The sequence below is a fragment of the Aquarana catesbeiana genome, linkage group LG11 (assembly GCF_042186555.1).
Source record: "Aquarana catesbeiana isolate 2022-GZ linkage group LG11, ASM4218655v1, whole genome shotgun sequence".
In the NCBI taxonomy this organism is placed as follows: domain Eukaryota; kingdom Metazoa; phylum Chordata; class Amphibia; order Anura; family Ranidae; genus Aquarana; species Aquarana catesbeiana.
Window position 1 is genome coordinate 284162694 of NC_133334.1, and position 24285 is coordinate 284186978.

General features: G+C 49.1%; 1 protein-coding gene across 1 annotated transcript in view; it reads right to left on the reverse strand.

Moving 5' to 3' along the window:
* LOC141112882 (piezo-type mechanosensitive ion channel component 1-like) overlaps window positions 1-7519 on the reverse strand; it is a gene marked incomplete at its 3' end in the record, with an annotated part of 127466 nt that extends 119947 nt beyond the window's left edge. Inside the window, 2 exon segments of the mRNA XM_073605984.1 lie at window positions 2728-2892; window positions 7443-7519. Of these exon segments, the coding sequence (XP_073462085.1) occupies window positions 2728-2838 (111 nt within the window).
* Window positions 7520-24285: the final 16766 nt, after the last annotated feature.

The following is a 24285-nucleotide window of genomic DNA, read 5'->3' on the forward strand; positions in this document are numbered from 1 at the left end:
AAGAAGGTGTATATAATGACACGGGGGGGGGTGTATATAATGACACGGGGGGTATATAATGACACAAGGGGGTGTATATAATGACACGGGGGGGTATATAATGACACAAGGGGGTGTATATAATGACACAAGGGGGTGTATATAATGACACGGGGGGGGGGTGTATATAATGACACGGGGTGTATATAATGGACACAGGGGGGTATATAATGACATGGGGGGGTATATAATGACACAAGGGGGTGTATATAATGACACGGGGGGTGTATATAATGACACGGGGGGTATATAATGACAAGGGGGGTATATAATGACACGGGGGGGTATATAATGACACGGGGGTGTATATAATGACACAAGGGGGTGTATATAATGACACGGGGGGGTGTATATAATGACACGGGGGGGTGTATATAATGACGCGGTATGGAAAGGTTGGTGGGGGGGTATATATAATGACACGGGGGGTATATATAATGACACGGGGGGGTATATATAATGACACGGGGGGTATATAGAATGACACGGGGGGGTGTATAATAACACGGGGGGTATATAATGACACGGGGAGGGTAACATAATGATACGGGGAGGGTATATAATGACACGGGGGGGTGTATAAAATGATGCGGTACGAAAAGGTTGGTGGAACGCCCCGGTAGAGAAGTCCGGTGGGAGGGCGATAAAGAAGTCCGGTCGGAGGGCGGTAGAGAAGTCCGGTCGGAGGGCGGTAGAGAAGTCCGGTCGGAGGGCGGTAGAGAAGTCCGGTCGGAGGGCGGTAGAGAAGTCCGGTCGGAGGGCGGTAGAGAAGTCCGGTCGGAGGGCGGTAGAGAAGTCCGGTCGGAGGGCGGTAGAGAAGTCCGGTCGGAGGGCGGTAGAGAAGTCCGGTCGGGAGGGCGGGTAGAGAAGTCCGGTCGGAGGGCGGTAGAGAAGTCCGGTCGGAGGGCGGTAGAGAAGTCCGGTCGGAGGGGCGGTAGAGAAGTCCGGTCGGAGGGCGGTAGAGAAGTCCGGTCGGAGGGCGATAAAGAAGTCCGGTCGGAGGGGCGGTAGAGAAGTCCGGTCGGAGGGCGGTAGAGAAGTCCGGTCGGAGGGCGGTAGAGAAGTCCGGTCGGAGGGCGGTAGAGAAGTCCGGTCGGAGGGCGGTAGAGAAGTCCGGTCGGAGGGCGGTAGAGAAGTCCGGTCGGAGGGCGGTAGAGAAGTCCGGTCGGAGGGCGGTAGAGAAGTCCGGTCGGAGGGCGGTAGAGAAGACCGGTGGGAGGGCGGTAGAGAAGTCCGACGGGAGGGCGGTAGAGAAGTCCCGTCGGAGGGCGGTAGAGAAGTCCCGTCGGAGGGCGGTAGAGAAGTCCGGTCGGAGGGCGGTAGAGAAGTCCGGTCGGAGGGCGGAAGAGAAGTCCGGTCGGAGGGCGGTAGAGAAGTCCGGTCGGAGGGCGGTAGAGAAGTCCGGTCGGAGGGCGGTAGAGAAGTCCCGGTCGGAGGGCGGAAGAGAAGTCCGGTCGGAGGGCGGTAGAGAAGTCCGGTCGGGAGGGCGGTAGAGAAGTCTCGGTCGGAGGGCGGTAGAGAAGTCCGGTCGGAGGGCGGTAGAGAAGTCCGGTCGGAGGGCGGTAGAGAAGTCCGGTCGGAGGGCGGTAGAGAAGTCCGGTCGGAGGGCGGTAGAGAAGTCCGGTCGGAGGGCGGTAGAGAAGTCCGGTGGGGAGGGCGGTAGAGAAGTCCGGTGGGGGGGCGGTAGAGAAGTCCGGTCAGATGGCGGTAGAGAAGTCCGGTCGGAGGGCGGTAGAGAAGTCCGGTGGGGGGGCGGTAGAGAAGTCCGGTCAGATGGCGGTAGAGAAGTCCGGTGGGAGGGCAGTAGAGAAGTCGGTCAGATGGCGGTAGAGAAGTCCGGTGGGAGGGCGGTAGAGAAGTCCGGTCGGAGGGCGGTAGAGAAGTCCGGTCGGAGGGCGGTAGAGAAGTCCGGTCGGAGGGCGGTAGAGAAGTCCGGTCGGAGGGCGGTAGAGAAGTCCGGTGGGAGGGCGGTAGAGAAGTCCGGTGGGGGGGCGGTAGAGAAGTCCGGTCAGATGGCGGTAGAGAAGTCCGGTGGGGGGGGCGGTAGAGAAGTCCGTCAGATGGCGTAGAGAAGTCCGGTGGGGGGGCGGTAGAGAGTCCGGTCAGATGGCGGTAGAGAGTCCGGTGGGAGGGCGTAGAGAAGTCCGGTCGGAGGGCGGTAGAGAAGTCCGGTCGGAGGGCGGTAGAGAAGTCCGGTCGGAGGGCGGTAGAGAAGTCCGGTCGGAGGGCGGTAGAGAAGTCCGGTCGGAGGGGCGGTAGAGAAGTCCGGTCGGAGGGCGGTAGAGAAGTCCGGTGGGGGGGCGGTAGAGAAGTCCGGTCAGATGGCGGTAGAGAAGTCCGGTCGGAGGGCGGTAGAGAAGTCCGGTCGGAGGGCGGTAGAGAAGTCCGGTCGGAGGGCGGTAGAGAAGTCCGGTCGGAGGGCGGTAGAGAAGTCCGGTCGGAGGGCGGTAGAGAAGTCCGGTCGGAGGGCGGTAGAGAAGTCCGGTGGGAGGGCGGTAGAGAAGTCCGGTGGGGGGGCGGTAGAGAAGTCCGGTCAGATGGCGGTAGAGAAGTCCGGTGGGAGGGCAGTAGAGAAGTCCGGTCAGATGGCGGTAGAGAAGTCCGGTGGGAGGGCGGTAGAGAAGTCCGGTCGAAGGGAGGTCCTGCCAAGCGTTTATCTCGTCCTCCGGCCAGGAACACATCGCCCACCTGTTCTGTCACATCGGTTGATCTGCGGATTCTCCCGCGTGGCGATGGCGAGCTCTGCCGGGGAATCAGCCGATTGCACAGTCCCAGACACACAGCCGACACCAAGAACATGCCGAAATCCGGAGACACAACCGCACCGTGTTGGGGATGTCATGGATGTCCAACCTGAGGAGGAACCAGATAGAAGATATTCAGAGCTCAGCAGGGAACACACAGAGACGGTGATCAGATATAATCTACTCCGGGTGCCAATAGCCGATGATCACAAATCCAGTGAGTGAAAAAAGGATTTGATCGGCTGTTGATTTAGTGACAAAGAAATGATCGTCTATAATTTTATTGGTCAGTTTACTATATCAGTGAATAACAAACAAAAATATCCAGAAAAAAACGCATTTCAAAAAAGTTATAAATTGATTTGCATTTTAATGAGTGAAATATTTGACCCCCTTCACAAAACACGACTTAGTAGTTGGTGGAGAAACCCTTGTTGGCGATCACAGAGGTCAGACGTTTCTTGGAGTTGGCCTCCAGGTTTGCACACATCTCAGGAGGGATTTTGTCCTCTTTGCAGATCCTCTCCAAGTCATTAAGGTTTCCAGGCTGACGTTTGGTGACTCAAACCTTCAGCTCCCTCCACATATTTTCTATGGGATTAAGGTCTGGAGACTGGCTAGGCCACTCCAGGACCTTCATGTGCTTCTTCTTGAGCCACTCCTTTGTTGCCTTGGCCGTGTGTTTTGGGTCATTGTCATGCTGGAAGACCCATCCATGACCCATCTTCAATGCCCTGGTTGAGGGAAGGAGGTTCTCACCCAAGATTTGATAGTACATGGCCCCGTCCATCGTCCCTTTGATGCGGTAAACTTGTCCTGTCCCTTTAGCAGAAAAACAACCCAAAGCATAATGTTTCCACCTCCACGTATGACGGTGGGGGGGGGGGGGGTGTTCTTGGAGTCATAGGACCTCCATGTATGACGGTGGGGGGGATGGTGTTCTTGGAGTCATAAAACCTCCATGTATGACGGTGGGGGGGATGGAGTTCTTGGGGTCATAGGACCTCCAAGTATGACGGTGGGGGATGGTATTCTTGGGGTCATAGGACCTCCATGTATGACGGTGGGGGGTGGTGTTCTTGGGGTGATAGGACCTCCATGTATGACGGTGGGGGATGGTGTTCTTGGGGTCATAGGACCTCCATGTATGACGGTGGGGGGGTGGTGTTCTTGGGGTGATAGGACCTCCAAGTATGATGGTGGGGGATGGTGTTCTTGGGGTCATAGGACCTCCATGTATGACGGTGGGGGATGGTGTTCTTGGGGTCATAGGACCTCCATGTATGACGGTGGGGGGTGGTGTTCTTGGGGTGATAGGACCTCCATGTATGACGGTGGGGGATGGTGTTCTTGGGGTCATAGGACCTCCATGTATGACGGTGGGGGATGGTGTTCTTGGGGTCATAGGACCTCCATGTATGACGGTGGGGGATGGTGTTCTTGGGGTCATAGGTCCTCCATGTATGATGGTGGGGGATGGTGTTCTTGGGGTCATAGGACCTCCATGTATGACGGTGGGGGATGGTGTTCTTGGGTCATAGGACCTCCATGTATGACATTGGGGGATGGTGTTCTTGGGGTCATAGGACCTCCATGTATGACGGTGGGGGATGGTGTTCTTGGGGTCATAGGACCTCCATGTATGACGGTGGGGGGATGGTGTTCTTGGGGTCATAGGACCTCCATGTATGACGGTGGGGGATGGTGTTCTTGGGGTCATAGGACCTCCATGTATGAAGGTGGGGGGTGGTGTTCTTGGGATCATAGGTCCTCCATGTATGACGGTGGGGGATGGTGTTCTTGGGGTCATAGGACCTCCATGTATGACGGTGGGGGATGGTGTTCTTGGGGTCATAGGACCTCCATGTATGAAGGTGGGGGGTGGTGTTCTTGGGATCATAGGTCCTCCATGTATGACGGTGGGGGATGGTGTTCTTGGGGTCATAGGCAGCATTCCTCTTCCTCCAAACACGGCGAGTTGAGTTGATGCCAAAGATCTTGATTTTGGCCTCATCTGACCACAACACTTTCCTCCAGTTCTCCTCTGAATCATTCGATGTTCATTAGTGATCTTCAGATGGACCTGTACATGTGATTTCCTGAGCAGGAGGACCTTGCGGGGGCTGCAGGATTTCAGTCCTTCACGGTGTAGTGTGTTACCGATCGTTTTGTTGGTGACTATGGTCCCAGCTGAGAGCATTGACAAGATTCTCCCGTGTAGTTCTGGGCTGATTCCTCACCGTTCTCATGATCATTGAACCTCCACGAGGTGAGATCTTGTATGGAGCCCCAGACCGAGGGAGATCGATCGTTATTTTGTGTTTCTTCCATTTGCGAATAATGCCACCAACTGTTGTCACCCTCTCACCAAGCTGCTTGGCGATGGTCTTGTAGCCCATTCCAGCCTTGTGTAGGTCTACAATCTTCTCCCCGACATCCTTGGACAGCTCTTTGGTCTTGGCCATGGTGGAGAGGTTGGAATCTGATTGCTTCTGTGGACAGGTGTCTTTTATACAGGTAACAAGCTGAGATTAGGAGCACTCCCTTTAAGAGAGTTCTAATCTCAGCTCATTACCTGTATAGAAGACACCTGGGAGCCAGAAATCTTGCTGATTGATCGGGGATCAAATACTTATTTCATTCATTGGAATGCAAATCAATTTATAACTTTTTATGAAATGCGTTTTTCTGGATACTTTTGTTATTTTCTCACTGTTATAATAAACCGTCCAATAAAATTATAGACTGATCGATTCTTTGTCAGTGGGCCCAAACCTACAAAATCAGCAGCCAATCAAATACTTTTCCCCTCACTGTACACTATATTACCAAAAGTATTGGGACGCCTGCCTTTACACACACGTGACCTTTAATGACATCCCAGTCTTAGTCCGGAGGGTTCAATATTGAGTTGGCTCCGCCCTTTGCAGCTATAACAACTTCAACTCTTCTGGGAAGGCCGTCCACAAGGTTTAGGAGGGTGTCTATGGGAATGTTTGACCATTCTTCCAGAAGAGCATTTGTGAGGTCAGGCACTGATGTTGGATGAGAAGGCCTGGCTCACAGTCTCCGCTCTAATTTATCCCAAAGGTGTTCTATGGGGGGGAGGTCAGGACTCTGTGCAGGCCAGTCAATTTCCTCCACCCCAAATGCGCTCCCCCATGTATTTATGGACCTTGCTTTGTGCACTGATGTGCAGTCATGTTAGTTGGGAGCATGAAATTGTCCAAAATGTCTTGGTATGCTGACGCCTTAAAGAGTTCCCTTCACTGGAACTAAGGGGCCAAGTCCAACACCTGAAAAAGACCCCCCCCACACCATAATCCCCCTCCACCAAACAAGCTCCCCCTCCACCACACCATAATCCCCCCCCCCCCCCCCACACCATAATTCCCCCCCCCCCCACAATCCCCCCCACACCATAATTCCCCTTCCCCCCACACCATAATTCCCCTCCCCCCCCCCCCCCCACACCATAATCCCCCCTCCACCAAATGATTTGGACCAGTACACAAAGCAAGGTCCATAAAGACATGGATGAGCGAGTTTGGGGTGGAGGAACTTGACTGGCCTGCACAGAGTCCTGACCTTAACCCCATAGAACACCTTTGGGATGACTTAGAGTGGAGACTGCGAGCCAGGCCTTCTCATCCAACATCAGTGCCTGACCTCACAAATGCTCTTTTGGAAGAATGGTCAAACATTGCCATAGACACCCTCCTAAACCTTGTGGACTCCCAGAAGAGTTGAAACTGTTATAGCTACAAAGGCAGGCGTCCCAATACTATTGACAATATAGTGTATTATCTACCTGTGGTCACTATAGCACACATATAGCATGGGACCGGAGTGCGATGTTCGCTGTACTCTATACGGCTGGCTTATAATAGTTGTAAGAGAAGAGGAGTAGCGATACCTGGAAAGGGAGGGGCAGCAGAACGATAACCTTCAATGTGATCACATTCAAAAACAATTCTGTACGAGATCATCGTCACATGACGTCTATCATTCCTTAAAGGAGAACCCCAGAGTACCGGAACAATTAGGCTATGGAGGGGAAACCAGCTGAAAGGAGAGGAGAAGAGATGGGGAAGAGATCGATCACACTCATCCCCCATAGACTTGTGTCAGAAGATCACACGGGGTTCTCAGACTATTGGGGTTCAGGGATGACAAGGCCTAGGAGGTGAGCCTTGGCTCCCAGATTTTGAGAATCTTCAGGAGGCCATCAGGCCAACGTACCCCTCTAATGGACAAACAATACCGATCTGTAATGTCCACATACCGGCCCTGAGAACATCCTTTCCTCAGAAGGTTCACAAGATCCTTCCAATCGGCACTTCAATGTCTTCAAACACTTCCTTCCAACCCCTGGTAATCGGGGTATGAGAAATGCAGCCCTACAAGGTCACCCCACAGCTCTGCCCATCAATCAAAGGAAAAGCCCTGTGAAAGCTCCAAGATGATCCTAGCTGGAGCTTACACAGGGCTGAGGTCTCTCTCCCCACCCCCATCTACAGGCACCGAGCGGCACATGCTCCCCGTACTCAGACATATCTCTCTAAGGTCTTAGCAGGGAATGGAGCAACCGGGACTAAGAGAGAAGATAAGGACTTCATATCCATGAAGAACCATGAAGAACCACCAGATGAGACTCACCGAATGACTCCGACATGGCGAGCCAAAACTTCCCAGTCACTACCTGGACGAGAAAACACAATCAGATAGAACATGACACAGCACAATGCATGGGGCGGGGGGAGGGGGCTATCACTTGGGGGTTATTCAACCAGCCAATCAGCATTCACATTTGTTCTGTGAGAATCACCCAGAATTCACTTCTACACAAGTCTGAGAGATTTTTCACAAAATATATAAAGTTGTGGCTGTACTGGGGGTGGGGCAAAATCAACTTTTCTTAGGGTATCCTCCCTTAGGCTTAAATCTTTTTGGGGTATCTTCTCTTAGGATTGAATGATTTTGGGGTATCTTCTCTTAGGATTGAATGATTTTGGGGTATCTTCTCTTAGGATTGAATGATTTTGGGGTATCTTCTCTTAGGATTGAATGATTTTGGGGTATCTTCTCTTAGGATTGAATGATTTGGGGGTATCTTCTCTTAGGATTGAATGATTTGGGGGTATCTTCTCTTAGGATTGAATGATTGGGGGTATCTTCTCTTAGGATTGAATGATTTTGGGGTATCTTCTCTTAGGATTGAATGATTTGGGGGTATCTTCTCTTAGGACTGAATGATTTTGGGGTATCTTCTCTTAGGACTGAATGTTTTTGGGGTATCTTCTTTTAGGATTGAATGATTTTGGGGTATCTTCTCTTAGGATTGAATGATTTTGGGGTATCTTCTCTTAGGATTGAATGATTTTGGGGTATCTTCTCTTAGGATTGAATGATTTTGGGGTATCTTCTCTTAGGACTGAATGATTTTGGGGTATCTTCTCTTAGGATTGAATGATTTTGGGGTATCTTCTCTTAGGATTGAATGATTTTGGGGTATCTTCTCTTAGGATTGAATGATTTTGGGGTATCTTCTCTTCCCTATAATAACATTTCTTTCCTAGTGACACATTCTAATTACTTCCGATGTGACCACATTGGACAATCGGGATCTGCTAATGGAATGTTCCATTCGTCCTGCAGAAGAAACGTTTCTCATATCTTTGTGAAGGAATTATTTGTGATTTTTGCACAAATGCCGATACATTTACAGCAATTTTTTTGCACATAGAACCCCCTTTAGTGTTTTGGGGGGTGGGGGTGGGGCATCGAGTGAGGCCCGGTAGTCACTCGTTTTTCCTGCTAAACAAACATAAAACATGATGGGTATAAGGGGGGGAGGGGGTATAAGGGGGAAGTATAAGGGGGGGAGGGGGTTTGGGGGAGATAACCACACAGAAATATACATCAATACAACCAGTATGACTGAATTATATCCGACCTCCTGAAGCCGGCTACAAACTATTCTTTCTTTCTGTTCAATCCACCAGAGAAGGTAAAAAAACTGTCAGCTCCTGTCAGAGCCGCTGTACGGACGATCCGATGTTAGTCCAGCGATCTCCCCCACTGAGCTGTTGTGTTCTGACAGGGGGAAAGCCCCCCCACCAGAACACTCCGGTCAGCGCTCTCCGCCATTGGTCGAGAGCGCTGATTGGGAGCCAGTTGGCTGCTGGTTTTCCAGCATGTTTGTACAACACAAGGCAGCCAATCAGCCAGCCTTCTGTGAAACCAGCTGGTAAACACACGGGCCAAAATTTCAGCGTTTTTTTTTTAATCAGCCGGTGTCTGCTGACATTCGGCCCATGTGTGCGGAGCTTTAGGCCCGACATTCGGCCCATGTGTGCGGAGCTTTAGGCTACGACCCGACATTCGGCCCATGTGTGCGGAGCTTTAGGCCCGACATTCGGCCCATGTGTGCGGAGCTTTAGGCCCGACATTCGGCCCATGTGTGCGGAGCTTTAGGCCCGACATTCGGCCCATGTGTGCGGAGCTTTAGGCCCGACATTCGGCCCAGTGTGCGGAGCTTTAGGCCCGACATTCGGCCCATGTGTGCGGAGCTTTAGGCCCGACATTCGGCCCATGTGTGCGGAGCTTTAGGCCCGACATTCGGCCCATGTGTGCGGAGCTTTAGGCTACGGCTCGACATTCGGCCCATGTGTGCGGAGCTTTAGGCTACGACCCGACATTCGGCCCATGTGTGCGGAGCTTTAGGCTACGACCCGACATTCGGCCCATGTGTGCGGAGCTTTAGGCTACGACCCGACATTCGGCCCATGTGTGCGGAGCTTTAGGCTACGACCCGACATTCGGCCCATGTGTGCGGAGCTTTAGGCTATGACCCGACATTCGGCCCATGTGTGCGGAGCTTTAGGCTACGACCCGACATTCGGCCCATGTGTGCGGAGCTTTAGGCCCGACATTCGGCCCATGTGTGCGGAGCTTTAGGCCCGACATTCGGCCCATGTGTGCGGAGCTTTAGGCCCGATATTCGGCCCATGTGTGCGGAGCTTTAGGCCCGACATTCGGCCCATGTGTGCGGAGCTTTAGGCTACGGCTCGACATTCGGCCCATGTGTGCGGAGCTTTAGGCTACGACCCGACATTCAGCCCATGTGTGCGGAGCTTTAGGCCCGACATTCGGCCCATGTGTGCGGAGCTTTAGGCCCGACATTCGGCCCATGTGTGCGGAGCTTTAGGCCCGATATTCGGCCCATGTGTGCGGAGCTTTAGGCCCGACATTCGGCCCATGTGTGCGGAGCTTTAGGCTACGGCTCGACATTCGGCCCATGTGTGCGGAGCTTTAGGCTACGACCCGACATTCGGCCCATGTGTGCGGAGCTTTAGGCCCGACATTCGGCCCATGTGTGCGGAGCTTTAGGCTACGGCCCCGACATTCGGCCCATGTGTGCGGAGCTTTAGGCTACGGCCCGACATTCGCGGCCCATGTGTGCGGAGCTTTAGGCTACGGCCCGACATTCGGCCCATGTGTGTGGAGCTTTAGACTATGGCACAGCAGGATTCAGGTCACTATATGGAGCAAATCACACTTTACTGCAGTGCTGCAAAAGGGAGAACTTCTTATAGGGGAGAAGAGCAGGAAGATGACTCCTCATTCTGCTGCTGCTCCTTCAACTGCACTGGAAGTCCAGGGTTTGGCTGCACCGTTTGGCATGGACTTCCGGGTTAAATGACGACTGAACAGAATTACAAATCCTCTGACTGGTGAGGCGGCTCACATATATCTGAGTATTTCTCCAAATAATCGGAGAAGCTTGGAGCAAAGACCTCGGTGCCAAATACCATCGGCCCCTTTTTATGATGAACATACATAGGAATGAATACGGTTATGTAGATCACTTGTGCCGGCTACGTACAGTTATGGCCAGAAGGTCGTCCAGTCCCGGCACCGTATGGAGGCAAAGCATGAATATGAGATGTGAACAAAGGAAAATGATGCTGATGGCGAGCAAAGCTTTCAATAATCGCCCCGTGTGACCTGGAAGGAAAAGAAAAGTCGTCAAAGATTTGCTCGGTGAATGTGGACAGGTTACAGGAACTTTCACCAAAAAACATGTTACCGACACGGAACAGGCTGTTCCCTTCCACCCAATCACAGAAGACATATCACAACCATCTATGAATGGAGGGGGGACCTATCACTCATCAAATCTCGTGTCTCTTCAATCAGACCAATCACAAGGGTTCTCCATTCTGAAACTTAAATTGTATATTATGGGAGAATCTAGATGGAAAATTCTCCTTCACATACTGGGATTAGAAGACCCATTACTGGGAGGAGGGGCGTCTCTTGGGGGGTAAAACACTCACACCTGCCGGATTTCCAGCGTCAATTACAGAGATTGCTTCCTGTGGTCTCGAATATAAATGACGCTGAGAGACTTCATGGAGACTTCACTATTCCTATTATAACGGAGAAGTTACATTTATCAGAAAATAACTAAACCCCAAAACCATGGGGGTGGGGAATGAAGAAGAAGAGCACTTCAGACAGACGGGTTTATTTTTACTGCCAGATATTCCAAAGGGTTATAAATTATCTGGAGGACCTTCCTGACCCTTCCCCATAGTGACCCATCCGTGTCCTCCCCTACGGTGACCCATCCGTGTCCTCCCCTACGTGACCTATCCGTGTCCTCCCCTACGGTGACCCATCCGTGTCCTCCCCTATGGTGACCCACCAGTGTCCTCCCCTATGGTGACACACCAGTGTCCTCCCTTACAGTGTCCCCAGATAAGAACCAATCAGGGCTGCTAACAATGCAAACATGTAAATATAATAATTTAGAGCAGGGTCTTCCAACTTTTCAGTCCGAGGGCCGCATCATATGCTTTACATGGGTGGGGGGGACGAGCCATAAATCTGATTTATAGGACATTGATGATTGAGGTCATAAGCTCCCATCTACCAAGTTCCCCCCACCTGGACATGCCAAACGTTCTAACATAGTAGACATCTTCATTTCAGCTGGTCAGATCCTTCACACTGGCTGGAAACCGTGCATGCTGACACAGCATCGTGCCAACGTTTCCCTCATTAGGGTCCTGCATTTATGTCTCCTGCCCCTTCCTGTGTGTGACAGACGGGGACAAGGTGTGATGTGGTAGGACAGTCATACACCCCGCAGTCTCCAATTATGACTTTGTAACCTAAACCCAGTTCCTGTGAAAGCATCAATGTCCTGTAAACCTGATTTACTGCTCCCCCCCCCCGTCCCCGTCCCCCACTCCTGGGGCATCTCTCTTGTATATTCAAAGAGGACAGAGGTCTGAAGTTTTGCAGAAGAAGATATTTATATAGAGGGTTTCCTGGGGCACACGGGGCAGGATCTGACATCCCAGGCTGGGACTGAAGGCCGCAGCACTATAGAGACTCTGCCGGCGCTGACAGCGGTACGGTGCCATGGTAAATAAATGGCTGGAATGGAATTTGGTGTCTCCAGGGAATGGCAGGTTACAGAGCTTGTGTGAGAGAGAGGGAAGCTTAAGGGTGTCGGCATTACAGATGGAATTGCGGTATTACATAGCGGTTCTCAGAAACACTCCGCTACCGGCCAGCAGCATTTTCTTGGCAAAATAAGAACAAAGTTCATCGTTCCGAGAGCTGAAGACCGGCCAGCAGAATGCAGCCTGGGCCCCATTTCCTACACTCACTACCGTGACTGCACATTGTGGTTACCAGCTGTTCCATATGACTGTCCAGAACTCCGAAAACACACATCTGTCCCATTTACCTTTATGACAATTCTCAGAAAAATAAACATTCGCTGCGCTACCTGCACAGGAATTCCATGCCAGCTGCTGATTAATATGGCAAGTTCTCTACTTTTCCTAAAAGCTATAAGAACATACAACCATCTCAATCACATTCAATGGTTTGTATAGGATGTCCCTCTGACACATGGAGCTCTGCCATGGAACCATCTCTCCAAAGTCCATGGGTTACAGAAATGTATTGGAATGCAGTAAGTCATGCCACACATTCTGCAAATGTCACTTAATGTCAGGGTAGTGAACCTGGCCGCCACAGATGGGCAATCACTAATATTCCCTCCACCCAAGGACCCACTACCAAGTCAAGGTGGATCCACAAAATGGAAGCACTCTGCAAAAGGTCCAATATCATCTTCAGTGAAAAGCGGGACCTCTATCCTGACTGCCCCTGGGCACCCCCAAATGCTTTCATGGACTTTTCCCCATATCATTTGAAAAGCCTCCTAATTTTGGGCTCTTGTTTAGCAGCATGAGCTACTCTGAAGGTCTTCACACTGACTGAGGGGGATCACTGCTGAAGAATATTTTACCTACACCCGCCATCTTTCTTAGAACTATGTTACATTGTACTCAGGAAGAGCCCCATGTTCGATGTAATGGATTGTTGGGTCTGGTCCAAAAAACAGGTAAAGGCATGATCCCAAAGATCCAAGAACTACAAAGTTAGACAGGAATTGAACCTGAAAGTAGCCAAGGCCAAATCATGTTTGAAGAGAAGAACTAAATAGGACGTTGAACGCAAACTGGCAGGTGCCCAAGTCAAACTCAAGATTTATGTTGGGGAAGAGGTGAAGGTTCGGAGAGCCAAACTTTATACATTCTGGCCTGGTAATGGGAAGCAGAAGAAACACAAAGTGAGTTCATGAGTTAAAAAAATTAATTGTGACCACTGGCATGTCAAAAGGAAGTCCCCTGAGAAATGAAAATACCAGAGGTGGGCAGGAGGAGGGGGTAGGTGTATGTACCTCACCACTGAAGGCCAGAAAATAATGGATATACTAGAGGAGGGTAGGGAGGAGGGGGTAGATGTTTGTACCCGGCCATAGAAGGCCATAAATAATGAAAATACCAGAGGTAGGGAGGAGGAGGGGGTAAGTGTGTATATCCCACCATTGAAGGCCTGAAAATAATGGAGATACCAGAGGTAGGAAGAAGAGGGTAGGCGTGTATATCCCACCATTGAAGGCCATAAATAATGGAGGAGAGGCACTCAGGAACCTCAATGCTCCCTTTTATTTAGTCATGTAGCAGCTTAATTTCCGGCCATTCCAGATTGGAAACTTCTGGTCTGGAAGATTTATCCCCAACACTAGAAGTGGTTTCTTAGTATCAGGCAGCTGACCGTATCACGTATCTGGTGCCTTCTCTAGCACACTACATTCCGTTATCTATTAATGATAATCTGGACTCTTATTTCCCTAGATGCCAGAGATGTCCCTCATACTGAGGGGTTCATATTGAGGACTTATGAAGATCTTCCTGATAGTCTCTTCACTTTTGCTGCGTTCTACTTTCCTATCCATTAGTCATATACTGTATATCCGGTTCCCGCCTATATAATGAAGAATATTAATAGAGGAAAGATTAAGACGGATGATTAGTCACACTAAGATCACTAAATTCACAATTCCATTAAAGGAATCCTAAACTGAGAAAACACGCAGGTTACCATTACTCAACCCTCCTTATTAAAATGACGGTTCCCTGGCTGTCATGCTGGTCCCAACATGTCATCATTTTCTGAGTCACCAACCCTGAGCTCACTATGCAGATCATGTACACTGACATCACTAGCTGCATGCTTGTCCCAGATCAGTGACTCAAAAACAGAGACAGCCATGTAAGAAGCTTTTTTTTTTTTTTTTTTTTTTTTTTTTTTTTTAAGACTGAGGTCATCCTGATATCTGAGGCCAACCTGATACCTGAGGCCACCCTGATACCTGAGGTCAACCTGATACCTGAGGCCAACCTGTTGCCTGAGGCTAAACCTGTTGCCTGAGGCCAAACCTGATGCCTGAGGCCAAACCTGATGCCTGAGGCCAAACCTGATGCCTGAGGCCAACCCGATGCCTGAGGCCAACCCGATACCTGAGGCCCACCCGATACAAGTCCTCCTGTAATCCGCTACATTAGAAGTAGGATTCAAATCGGGAGCAGGGGAGAATCCGACCTGCATACAAGAGGGACAAGCACAAGGAAGACCACCAGTTACGTGCAGCACATTCATTGTCCAATCACAAACTGAGGTGGGTCCTAGACTGTATGGCTCACCTGCAGTATAGTCTGCAGAAAGCAGCACCTGGCTGTGTTATCTGACAGGGGTACCCAGGATGCAATGCCCACTGATATGAATTGCAAAATACCATTGCCTGTATAACAGCTCCATATATGTACTGTAACTAAAGCAGGGGTTACCTTTAATGAAAACTTCATTCTCTCGCAAGACCCCCCCCCCCCCCCATTAGTCAGTGAGTCTCCTCTTCACATTACCTGACCAAGAAGAAGTCTAAAGAATTTGGAAGGGATGGGCCAAGGACAGCATTAGCAGAAAATTTGTTTTTGTCAATGTTTGCACGTAAATTCAGCTGTGTGTATTCCTAGATCTGCTGATTACCTCCTAACACCTCTTTCTATGGCCGCTCCTTCCCAGCAAAATATGGAATATTTGGAAATTCCTGTGAACAGCTGACAGCAAGAAGAAGGTTTCTGAGTTTTCCTATCGGGGGAGGGAAGGGGGTGGTGATAGGTGGTGGTGGTGTGGGGGGGGGGTCTGAGCTATGATTTCAGCAAGGTGTCTGTAACACGTAATTCGGCGTGATTTATGAACTGATTGAGTTGAATGTTCTGTCATCACAGAAAGGTCCTCCGATGTGAGTGGACGCAGCGATTGGAATCCTGCCATTGGGCCCCCAAAGACGTCATCCAACCTGCGATCGGGTTCCACGCGTCTCCCGAATCCGAGCCAAATCCCAGCAGGGTGAACGCCAGTCAATGTCACAGCAAAGCACAGTCCCCATAGACTCTCCTCCATCACCGACTAATACCACTAGAATGTTTATTAGGGTCCCGGCGGCTCCTCCGCCATATGAAGAGCACACTGGATAGGATTACAGTTCAGTAGATAGAATTACTGCCCACTCAGTGTCGCCTCGGATTACTAGAAGGATCAACAACCAAAACAGAACTTTCCGTCCTGACAAACTTCCATGTCTGGTGCAGCTTGTGGCCCTTTTCATGTTTATATCCCCTTTCATTTCGGAGGGTTTTTTGTTTTTTATTCTTGTATTTCTCTTCTCAACAAAATGTTCTAAAAAAGCTAAATATTACATAAAAAATGTTTTCTTCATCTCAAAAACACCCCCCAGGATGAGGTCCGACCCTAAAACCATCCTAGCCTGACACCTTACAACAGAATACAGAACCTGGCTGGTGGAGGCTATGACTGGACAACCTCTGTGAAAGGACAACCTCCGTGAGCGTAAAACCTCCGTGAAAGGACAACCTCCGTGACCGGACAGTGTCCATGAAAGGACAACCTCCGTGACCAGACAACCTCGTGAAAGGACAACCTCGTGAAAGGACAACCTCCGTGAAAGGACAACCTCGTGACGGGACAGCGTCCATGAAAGGACAACCTCGTGACGGGACAGCGTCCATGAAAGGACAACCTCGTGACGGGACAGCGTCCATGAAAGGACAACCTCCGTGACCAGACAGGGTCCATGAAAGGACAACCTCCGTGACCGGACAGCGTCAATGAAAGGACAACCTCCGTGACCGGACAACCTCCGTGACCGGACAACCTCTGTGAAAGGACAACCTCTGTGAAAGGACAACCTCCGTGACCGGACAACCTCCGTGACCGGACAACCTCTGTGAAAGGACAACCTCCGTGAAAGGACAACCTCCGTGAAAGGACAACCTCCGTGACAGGACAACCTCCGTGACAGGACAACCTCCGTGACCGGACAAACTCTTTGACCGGACAACCTCCGTGAAAGGACAACCTCCGTGAAAGGACAACCTCCGTGAAAGGACAACCTACGTGAAAGGACAACCTCCGTGAAAGGACAACCTCCGTCTGCACTGCAGGCAACATTCACTGGATTCCTTTAAGAAATAAATAAGCACAAGAGACGGAAATTACATTTAATGAGAAGTGACCCTTGTGCTTGGCTCCTCTACCGCACCCCCTCCCCCACACACCCCTGTAGCTGTAATCTTCCAGTGCTGCAAGGGTTAATATGAGCACTGGACCTGTCACAGGCACACGTCAAGAGTGATGGCCACACCCACCTTCCCATCCCCCTCTTACATTGAAAGAAGCTGTACTATAGCTTTCATGAATGAAAAGCGATCTATGAGTGGAAGATGGGTGAATGAATGAAAGGTCCCCCTCCTCCATTCATAGAGTGGTTAATAAAAAAAAAAAAAAAAAAAATTTTTATATATATATATATATATATATATATATATATATAAATATATATATAAATGTAGGCTTTAATGGGATGGAGCGTCACAGCATCCCTCTGCTTATGTGATCAGAGTGCTGATGAGAGGGTGGGGCCTCCAAATAGGAGGAGGTACTTTTATCCAACTATGTAATTGGCTGTTTACCTGGAGTTCCACTTTACAGCGAACGTTCCGTCACATGACCGACTTTCCTCCCTCCATCACAATGTGTCTCCTTCACTCCACCGCCCAGACCTGGACTGAGAACAGAGCGATCCAACACCGCTGATCGCTCAGTTCTCCCCTCCGTGACTCCGCCTCTCTGCTCTCCCCTCCATCATCCTTACTGGAGTGCCGGACTGTGGAGGGGGCGGGAGGAGCAGGCTCCTGTAGAATAATAATATATAAATCCTGTATAATAATAATAAAGAAGAAGAGTTTTTGGTGAATGGTCCCTTTCTTGTGCTGTCCATATCTGTTTTATTTGCGTCTTCAGACAATGAAAAGCTAAAATAAACCTTTGACCGAATGATTTTAGGCCTAAAGCCACAAACTGGATGGAATGTAGACTGATTGCAGCCAGGCAGAGGGCATTATCCATCGTTGTACGATTATAGGAGGAGTAATATACTCTGAGGAGCGATGGGAACTCACTTCTTCTTCTGTCCAATCCATGGACTCCCCCGGTGCCGTCAGACAAAACCAAAATATAAAACCTTTACTTACAACAGGCTGCTGGGATAGAGGCAGGCAACTGTTTCACACCTATTAGAGCTCATTAGTGGAAGATATAAAACAAAGAGGTCTCTGTGGGGATTGCAGCCGATCCGCATTACAGACACCAGAAAGCGATCGTCTTTATATTATGTAACAGACGCTCTTCACACATTGACACCAACAACGAGGCCAATTATCCTCAAGATGTTTTGTTTACTGACACCAAAGTGTCACCATGGAATTCCCAGCAAAGATTTACAACGTCTGGATGCTTCAGTCTTTCAATGGATAATCTAAAACATTGCCCAGGAGGCTAGAAGGTTTAAAGCATGAGAATGGATATAAGCCCAATTCTCTGTCCCCCACCCCAACCCCACCCCCCCCCTCACCCCACCCCCCCTCACTGCTGAAGAGCAGAGAACATTGCACCCGAATACGATGTCCATGGATCATGTAGTCTCATGGTGTCACTCCTAAGGTGGACATGGATCATGTAGTCTCATGGTGTCACTCCCAAGGTGGACATGGATCATGTAGTCTCATGGTGTCACTCCCAAGGTGGACATGGATCATGTAGTCTCATGGTGTCACTCCCAAGGTGGACATGGATCATGTAGTCTCATGGTGTCACTCCCAAGGTGGACATGGATCATGTAGACTCATGGTGTCACTCCCAAGGTAGACATGGATCATGTAGTCTCATGGTGTCACTCCCAAGGTGGACATGGATCATGTAGTCTCATGGTGTCACTCCCAAGGTGGACATGGATCATGTAGTCTCATGGTGTCACTCCCAAGGTGGACATGGATCATGTAGACTCATGGTGTCACTCCCAAGGTGGACATGGATCATGTAGACTCATGGTGTCACTCCCAAGGTGGACACGGATCATGTAGGCTCATGGTGTCACTCCCAAGGTGGACATGGATCATGTAGTCTCATGGTGTCACTCCCAAGGTGGACATGGATCATGTAGACTCATGGTGTCACTCCCAAGGTGGACATGGATCATGTAGGCTCATGGTGTCACTCCCAAGGTGGACATGGATCATGTAGTCTCATGGGGTCACTCCCAAGGTGGACATGGATCATGTAGTCTCATGGTGTCACTCCCAAGGTAGACATGGATCATTTAGTCTCATGTTATTCATAAGATGTCCATTGATCATGTAGTCTCATGATGATGATGATGTTGTCACTAGAGGCGGCAGATCGGAGAGAGGATGCAACACTGGGAACGTCTTTCATGTTTCACACTAAAAACCGATGGAGCAAGTGACATGTATCCAAAGGTGAACTTCTCCTTTAATTCTGAAGGTCTGGTGGAAGGTTATAGTTCTCCCGGAGTTCAGGGTTTGTCGGATTATCAGCCTGGAAGTCTGGGATGGTTCCTGTGGGACTATCAGGCCATCAATGTACTGGCATAACCCGCTGCAGCACTATTCTCCTGGACCCGGGATCAGAGGCACCATGTTCCACTCACCAATGACCGGCTTTATAGGTTACTATCAGTTTATTATTTTGTCATTGATCTCCATCACCCGTATTTATCATCTCTAGATTGGTGATCACAGAGCCAGAATTATTATGTTTTTAATTTAGAACCTGCAACTGTATCCGAGCCGCCGGCTGATTGCTGGCCAAAAACTTCTATTCCTAACAGAAGATGGGAGAACATTGTGCTGGGAACAAGCTGAGCTTCGGAGTGTTAGAAGGATTACAGTCACACATGGAGAACGATCGCTCTGATTCGTTTCAACAGTCTTACTTGTTTTCCCATGAAAATCATCCAAACAGCTTTATGAGTTGGGAGGAAACATTTGAGGGAAAACGGCTGCTACTCGTGAATATCGACGATCGGGAGACTTATGAATGCCGGGATGGTTGTGAAATGCCCCCCCTCTAATAATAGTGACCGGGGGCAGGAGGGGCTGTACTCCATGGACAGAGATGAAGAACAAATTCCCATCCTTCTATAAGATGAAGAACAAATTCCCATCCTTCTATATTACTTCTATAAGATGAAGAACAAATTCCCAGACTTCTATATTACTTCTATAAGATGGAGAACAAATTCCCAGACTTCTATATTACTTCTATAAGATGGAGAACAAATTCCCAGACTTCTATATTACTTCTATAAGATGGAGAACATGGGGACATGAAGTTTTGAGGACACAAATATTGATTTTCACAAAGTCTGCTGCCTCGATGTTTGTAGATCTTTCTGTCAGATGTTACTATGGGAGACTGAAGTAAAATTACATAAGTATCAGATGTTACTATGGGATACGGAAGTATATTTACAAACATTCCATAAGTGTCAAAGGCATTTAACAAGTTTATGCAAAGAGACAATATTTGCAGTGGTGACCCTTCTTCTTCTTCAAGATCTCTGCAATTCGACTTCTGGGCCACATCCTGACTGATGGCCGCACCCCCCCCCCCCCCACCCCACTATTCTTCCATAATCAATGCTTGGAGTTTGTCAGAATTTGTGGGTGTTTTCGTTCACCCGCCTCTTGAGGATTGACCACAAGTTCTCAATGGGATTAAAGTCTGGGGAGTTTCCTGGCCATGGACCCAAAACCTCCATGTTCTGTTCCCCAAGCCACTTGGTTATGAATTTTTCCTTATAGTAAGGTGCTCCATCATGCTGGAAAAGGCATTGTTCATCACCAAACTGTTCTTGGATGGTTGGGAGAAGTTGTTCTCGGAGGATGTTTTTGTATCGTTCTTTATTCATGGCAAAATTGTGAGTAAGCCCCACCCCCACCCCCACATAGTCTCAGGATGCATGACACAGGACTGATGGTAGCGCTCACCTTTTCTTCTCCAGATGCCCCAAACAATGGGAAATTGATTTTCCCCCAGTCCTCAGCAGTCCAATCCCTGTACCTTCTGTAGAATATCAGTCTGTCCCGATGTTTTCCTGAGAGAAATTACTTCTTTGCTGCCCTTCTTTACACCAGACAATCCTCCAAAAGTCTTCTCCTCACTGTGTGCCGATGTCCTCACACCTGCCTGCTGCCATTTCTGAGCAAGCTCTGCACTGGTGGTGCCCCCCCCCCCCCTGCACTGGTGGTGCCCCCATCCCCCAGCTCTGCACTGGTGGAGCCCCCATCCCCCTCTTCTGCACTGGTGGAGCCCCCATTCCCCAGCTCTGCACTGGTGGTGCCCCCATCCCCCCCTCTTCTGCACTGGTGGTGCCCCCATCCCCCCCTCTTCTGCACTGGTGGTGCCCCCATCCCCCCCTCTTCTGCACTGGTGGAGCCCCCATCCCCCCCTTTTCTGCACTGGTGGTGCCCCCATCCCCCAGCTCTGCACTGGTGGAGCCCCCACCCTCCCACGCCTTCTGCACTGGTGGAGCCCCCATCCCCCCTTCTGCACTGGTGGAGCCCCCATCCCCCAGCTCTGCACTGGTGGAGCCCCCATCCCCCCTTCTGCACTGGTGGAGCCCCCACCCCTTCTGCACTGGTGGAGCCCCCATCCTCCCTTCTGCACTGGTGGAGCCCCCATCCCCCCCCCACTGCACTGGTGGTGCCCCAATCCCGCAGCTGTGTCACCTGTAGGAGACGGTCCTGGCATTTGCTTGACTTTCTTGGGCTCCCTGAAGCCTTCTTCACAAATACAGTGGAAATATATTTTATGTGATCAAGTTCATTTTCATGGCAAAGAGGAACTTCATTCATCTGATCGCTCTTCATAACATTCTGGAGTAGATGCAAATCGTCATCATAAAAACTGAGGCAGCAGACTTTGTGAAAAGTAATATTTGTGTCATCCTCTAAACATTTGGCCACGGCTGTAGAGGCCCAATCACAGCAAAGCATGGGTGCAAACCACTCAGCCACCAATGAAAATGAGGGCTTATTACATTCTGCTCCACCTGAAAGTCTCCAGAGCCCAACAACAAATGTTGGCTCTACAAATCCTGGCCAGACTTTCCACAATGTAGAACATACAAATAATTGTGGAGGTTAGCTGAGAAAAAAATGGAATCATCATCATTATCATGGCCTTAGGAGGGAAGACGAGGACACCCCACTGATGGGAAGAGACCATAAAACCCAATTCTGTCCAGATTGATCGTCATGACGCATGGTGAGGATTGGATACACCCCGCGATCGATAACTTCTGAACATCAGAACAAGCTGAGTGTTTCTTTCCTCTTCTCATTACAATATAGAAATATGGAGGTATGGGACATCGGAAAACAGGATTTAGCTGGAAAAAAAATCAATGGAGCGAAAGTTCAGCGTTGACGCCGTTTGTAGACAGAAAAACAGGCCGGCACCGGAACAGAAGCCAATCCCTGGAGGCATTAATGGAAGGAAATGAAGAGCGTGAATTATATAAGTGTGAAAAAACATCCCCAAATCACCAGATAATACTCTGAGGAAACGCATGGAGAGGCCTCCGAATGTCCCAACAAAGGCTCATCTGTCTCCTTTACCTTTTCATGGAACACGGAACTGAAGGGCGTTAATTCGCGGCTGCGCTGGAAAACATGCGGCACTTTCACAGTTAGTTAACCTCTCGGCCACGAGGCTCTGCTGACAAATATCCCCATAAAAGACGATCAAACAATCGGCTGCTGTCATTTTATGGGAAATATTTCAGGGAAACGTCCATTTTATAGAGATGTGCCAAGAGTAGAACCCTTTAATTCCCATATCTGGGAGTGATGGGGCGAGATCTGGACCAGGAACTGCGGGTTCAGCGTCATGCATAGTTCAATCATCCGATCATTATACAATGAAAATAAAACGCACAGCATTCCAACAACGGGAGTTCCGGGATCAAAACTCTCCCTCATCGGGTTCAATGTTATCATCTTGTGATATCATTTCCTTCTGTAAGTGAATACAGAATTTACAAAGTGCCACCAACTACTTCTATATATACAAAGTGCCACCAACTACTTCTATATATACAAAGTGCCACCAACTACTTCTATATATACAAAGTGCCACCAACTACTTCTATATATACAAAGTGCCACCAACTACTTCTATAGATACAAAGTGCCACCAACTACTTCTATATATACAAAGTGCCACCAACTACTTCTATAGATACAAAGTGCCACCAACTACTTCTATAGATACAAAGTGCCACCAACTACTTCTATAGATACAAAGTGCCACCAACTACTTCTATATATACAAAGTGCCACCAACTACTTCTATAGATACAAAGTGCCACCAACTACTTCTATAGATACAAAGTGCCACCAACTACTTCTATATATACAAAGTGCCACCAACTACTTCTATAGATACAAAGTGCCACCAACTACTTCTATAGATACAAAGTGCCACCAACTACTTCTATAGATACAAAGTGCCACCAACTACTTCTATATATACAAAGTGCCACCAACTACTTCTATAGATCTAAAGTGCCACCAACTACTTCTATAGATACAAAGTGCCACCAACTACTTCTATAGATACAAAGTGCCACCAACTACTTCTATAGATACAAAGTGCCACCAACTACTTCTATAGATACAAAGTGCCACCAACTACTTCTATAGATACAAAGTGCCACCAACTACTTCTATATATACAGTTGTGCTCATAAGTTTACATACCCTGGCAGAATTTATGATTTCTTGGCCATTTTTCAGCGAATATGAAATAACACAAAACCTTTTCTCTCACTCATGGTTAGTGTTTGGCTGAAGACATTTATTATCAATCAGCTGTATTTACTCTTTTTATATCATAATCACAACAGAAACTACCCAAATGTCCCTGGTTTACATACCTCAGTTCTTAATACCGTGTATTGCCCTCTTTACCATCAATGACAGCTTGAAGTCTTTTGTGGTATTTGTGGATGAGGCTCTTTATCTTCTCAGATGGTTCCTCTTGGTAAAAGTCCTCCAGTTCCTGTAAATTCTTGGGCTGTCTTCCATGAACGGCATGTTTGAGATCTCCCCAGAGGGGCTCAAGGATATTGAGGTCAGGAGACTGAGATGGCCACTCCAGAACCTTCACTTTATTCTGCTGTAGCCAATGACAGGTGGACTTGGCCTTGTGTTTTGGATCATTGTCATGTTGGAATGTCCAAGTACGTCCCATGCGCAGCTTCCTGGCTGATGAATGAAATGTTCCTCCAGTATTTGATAACATACGGCATTCCTCTTGCCATCAATTTTGACCAAATTTCCTGTGCCTTTGTAGCTCACACATCCCCAAAACATCAGCGATCCACCTCCGTGTTTCACAGTAGGGATGGTGGACCTTTCATCATAGGCCTTGTTGTCTCCTCTCCAAATGTAGTGTTTATGGTTGTGGCCAAAAAGCTCAGTTTTGGTCTCATCACTCCAAATGACTTTGTGGAAGAAGGTTTGAGGCTTGTCTCTGTGCTGTTTGGCGTATTGTAAGCGGATACTTTGTGACATTTGTGTAGTAATGACTTTCTTCTGGAGACTCGACCATGCAGACCATCTTTCTTCTGGAGACTCGACCATGCAGCCCATCTTTCTTCTGGAGACTCGACCATGCAGCC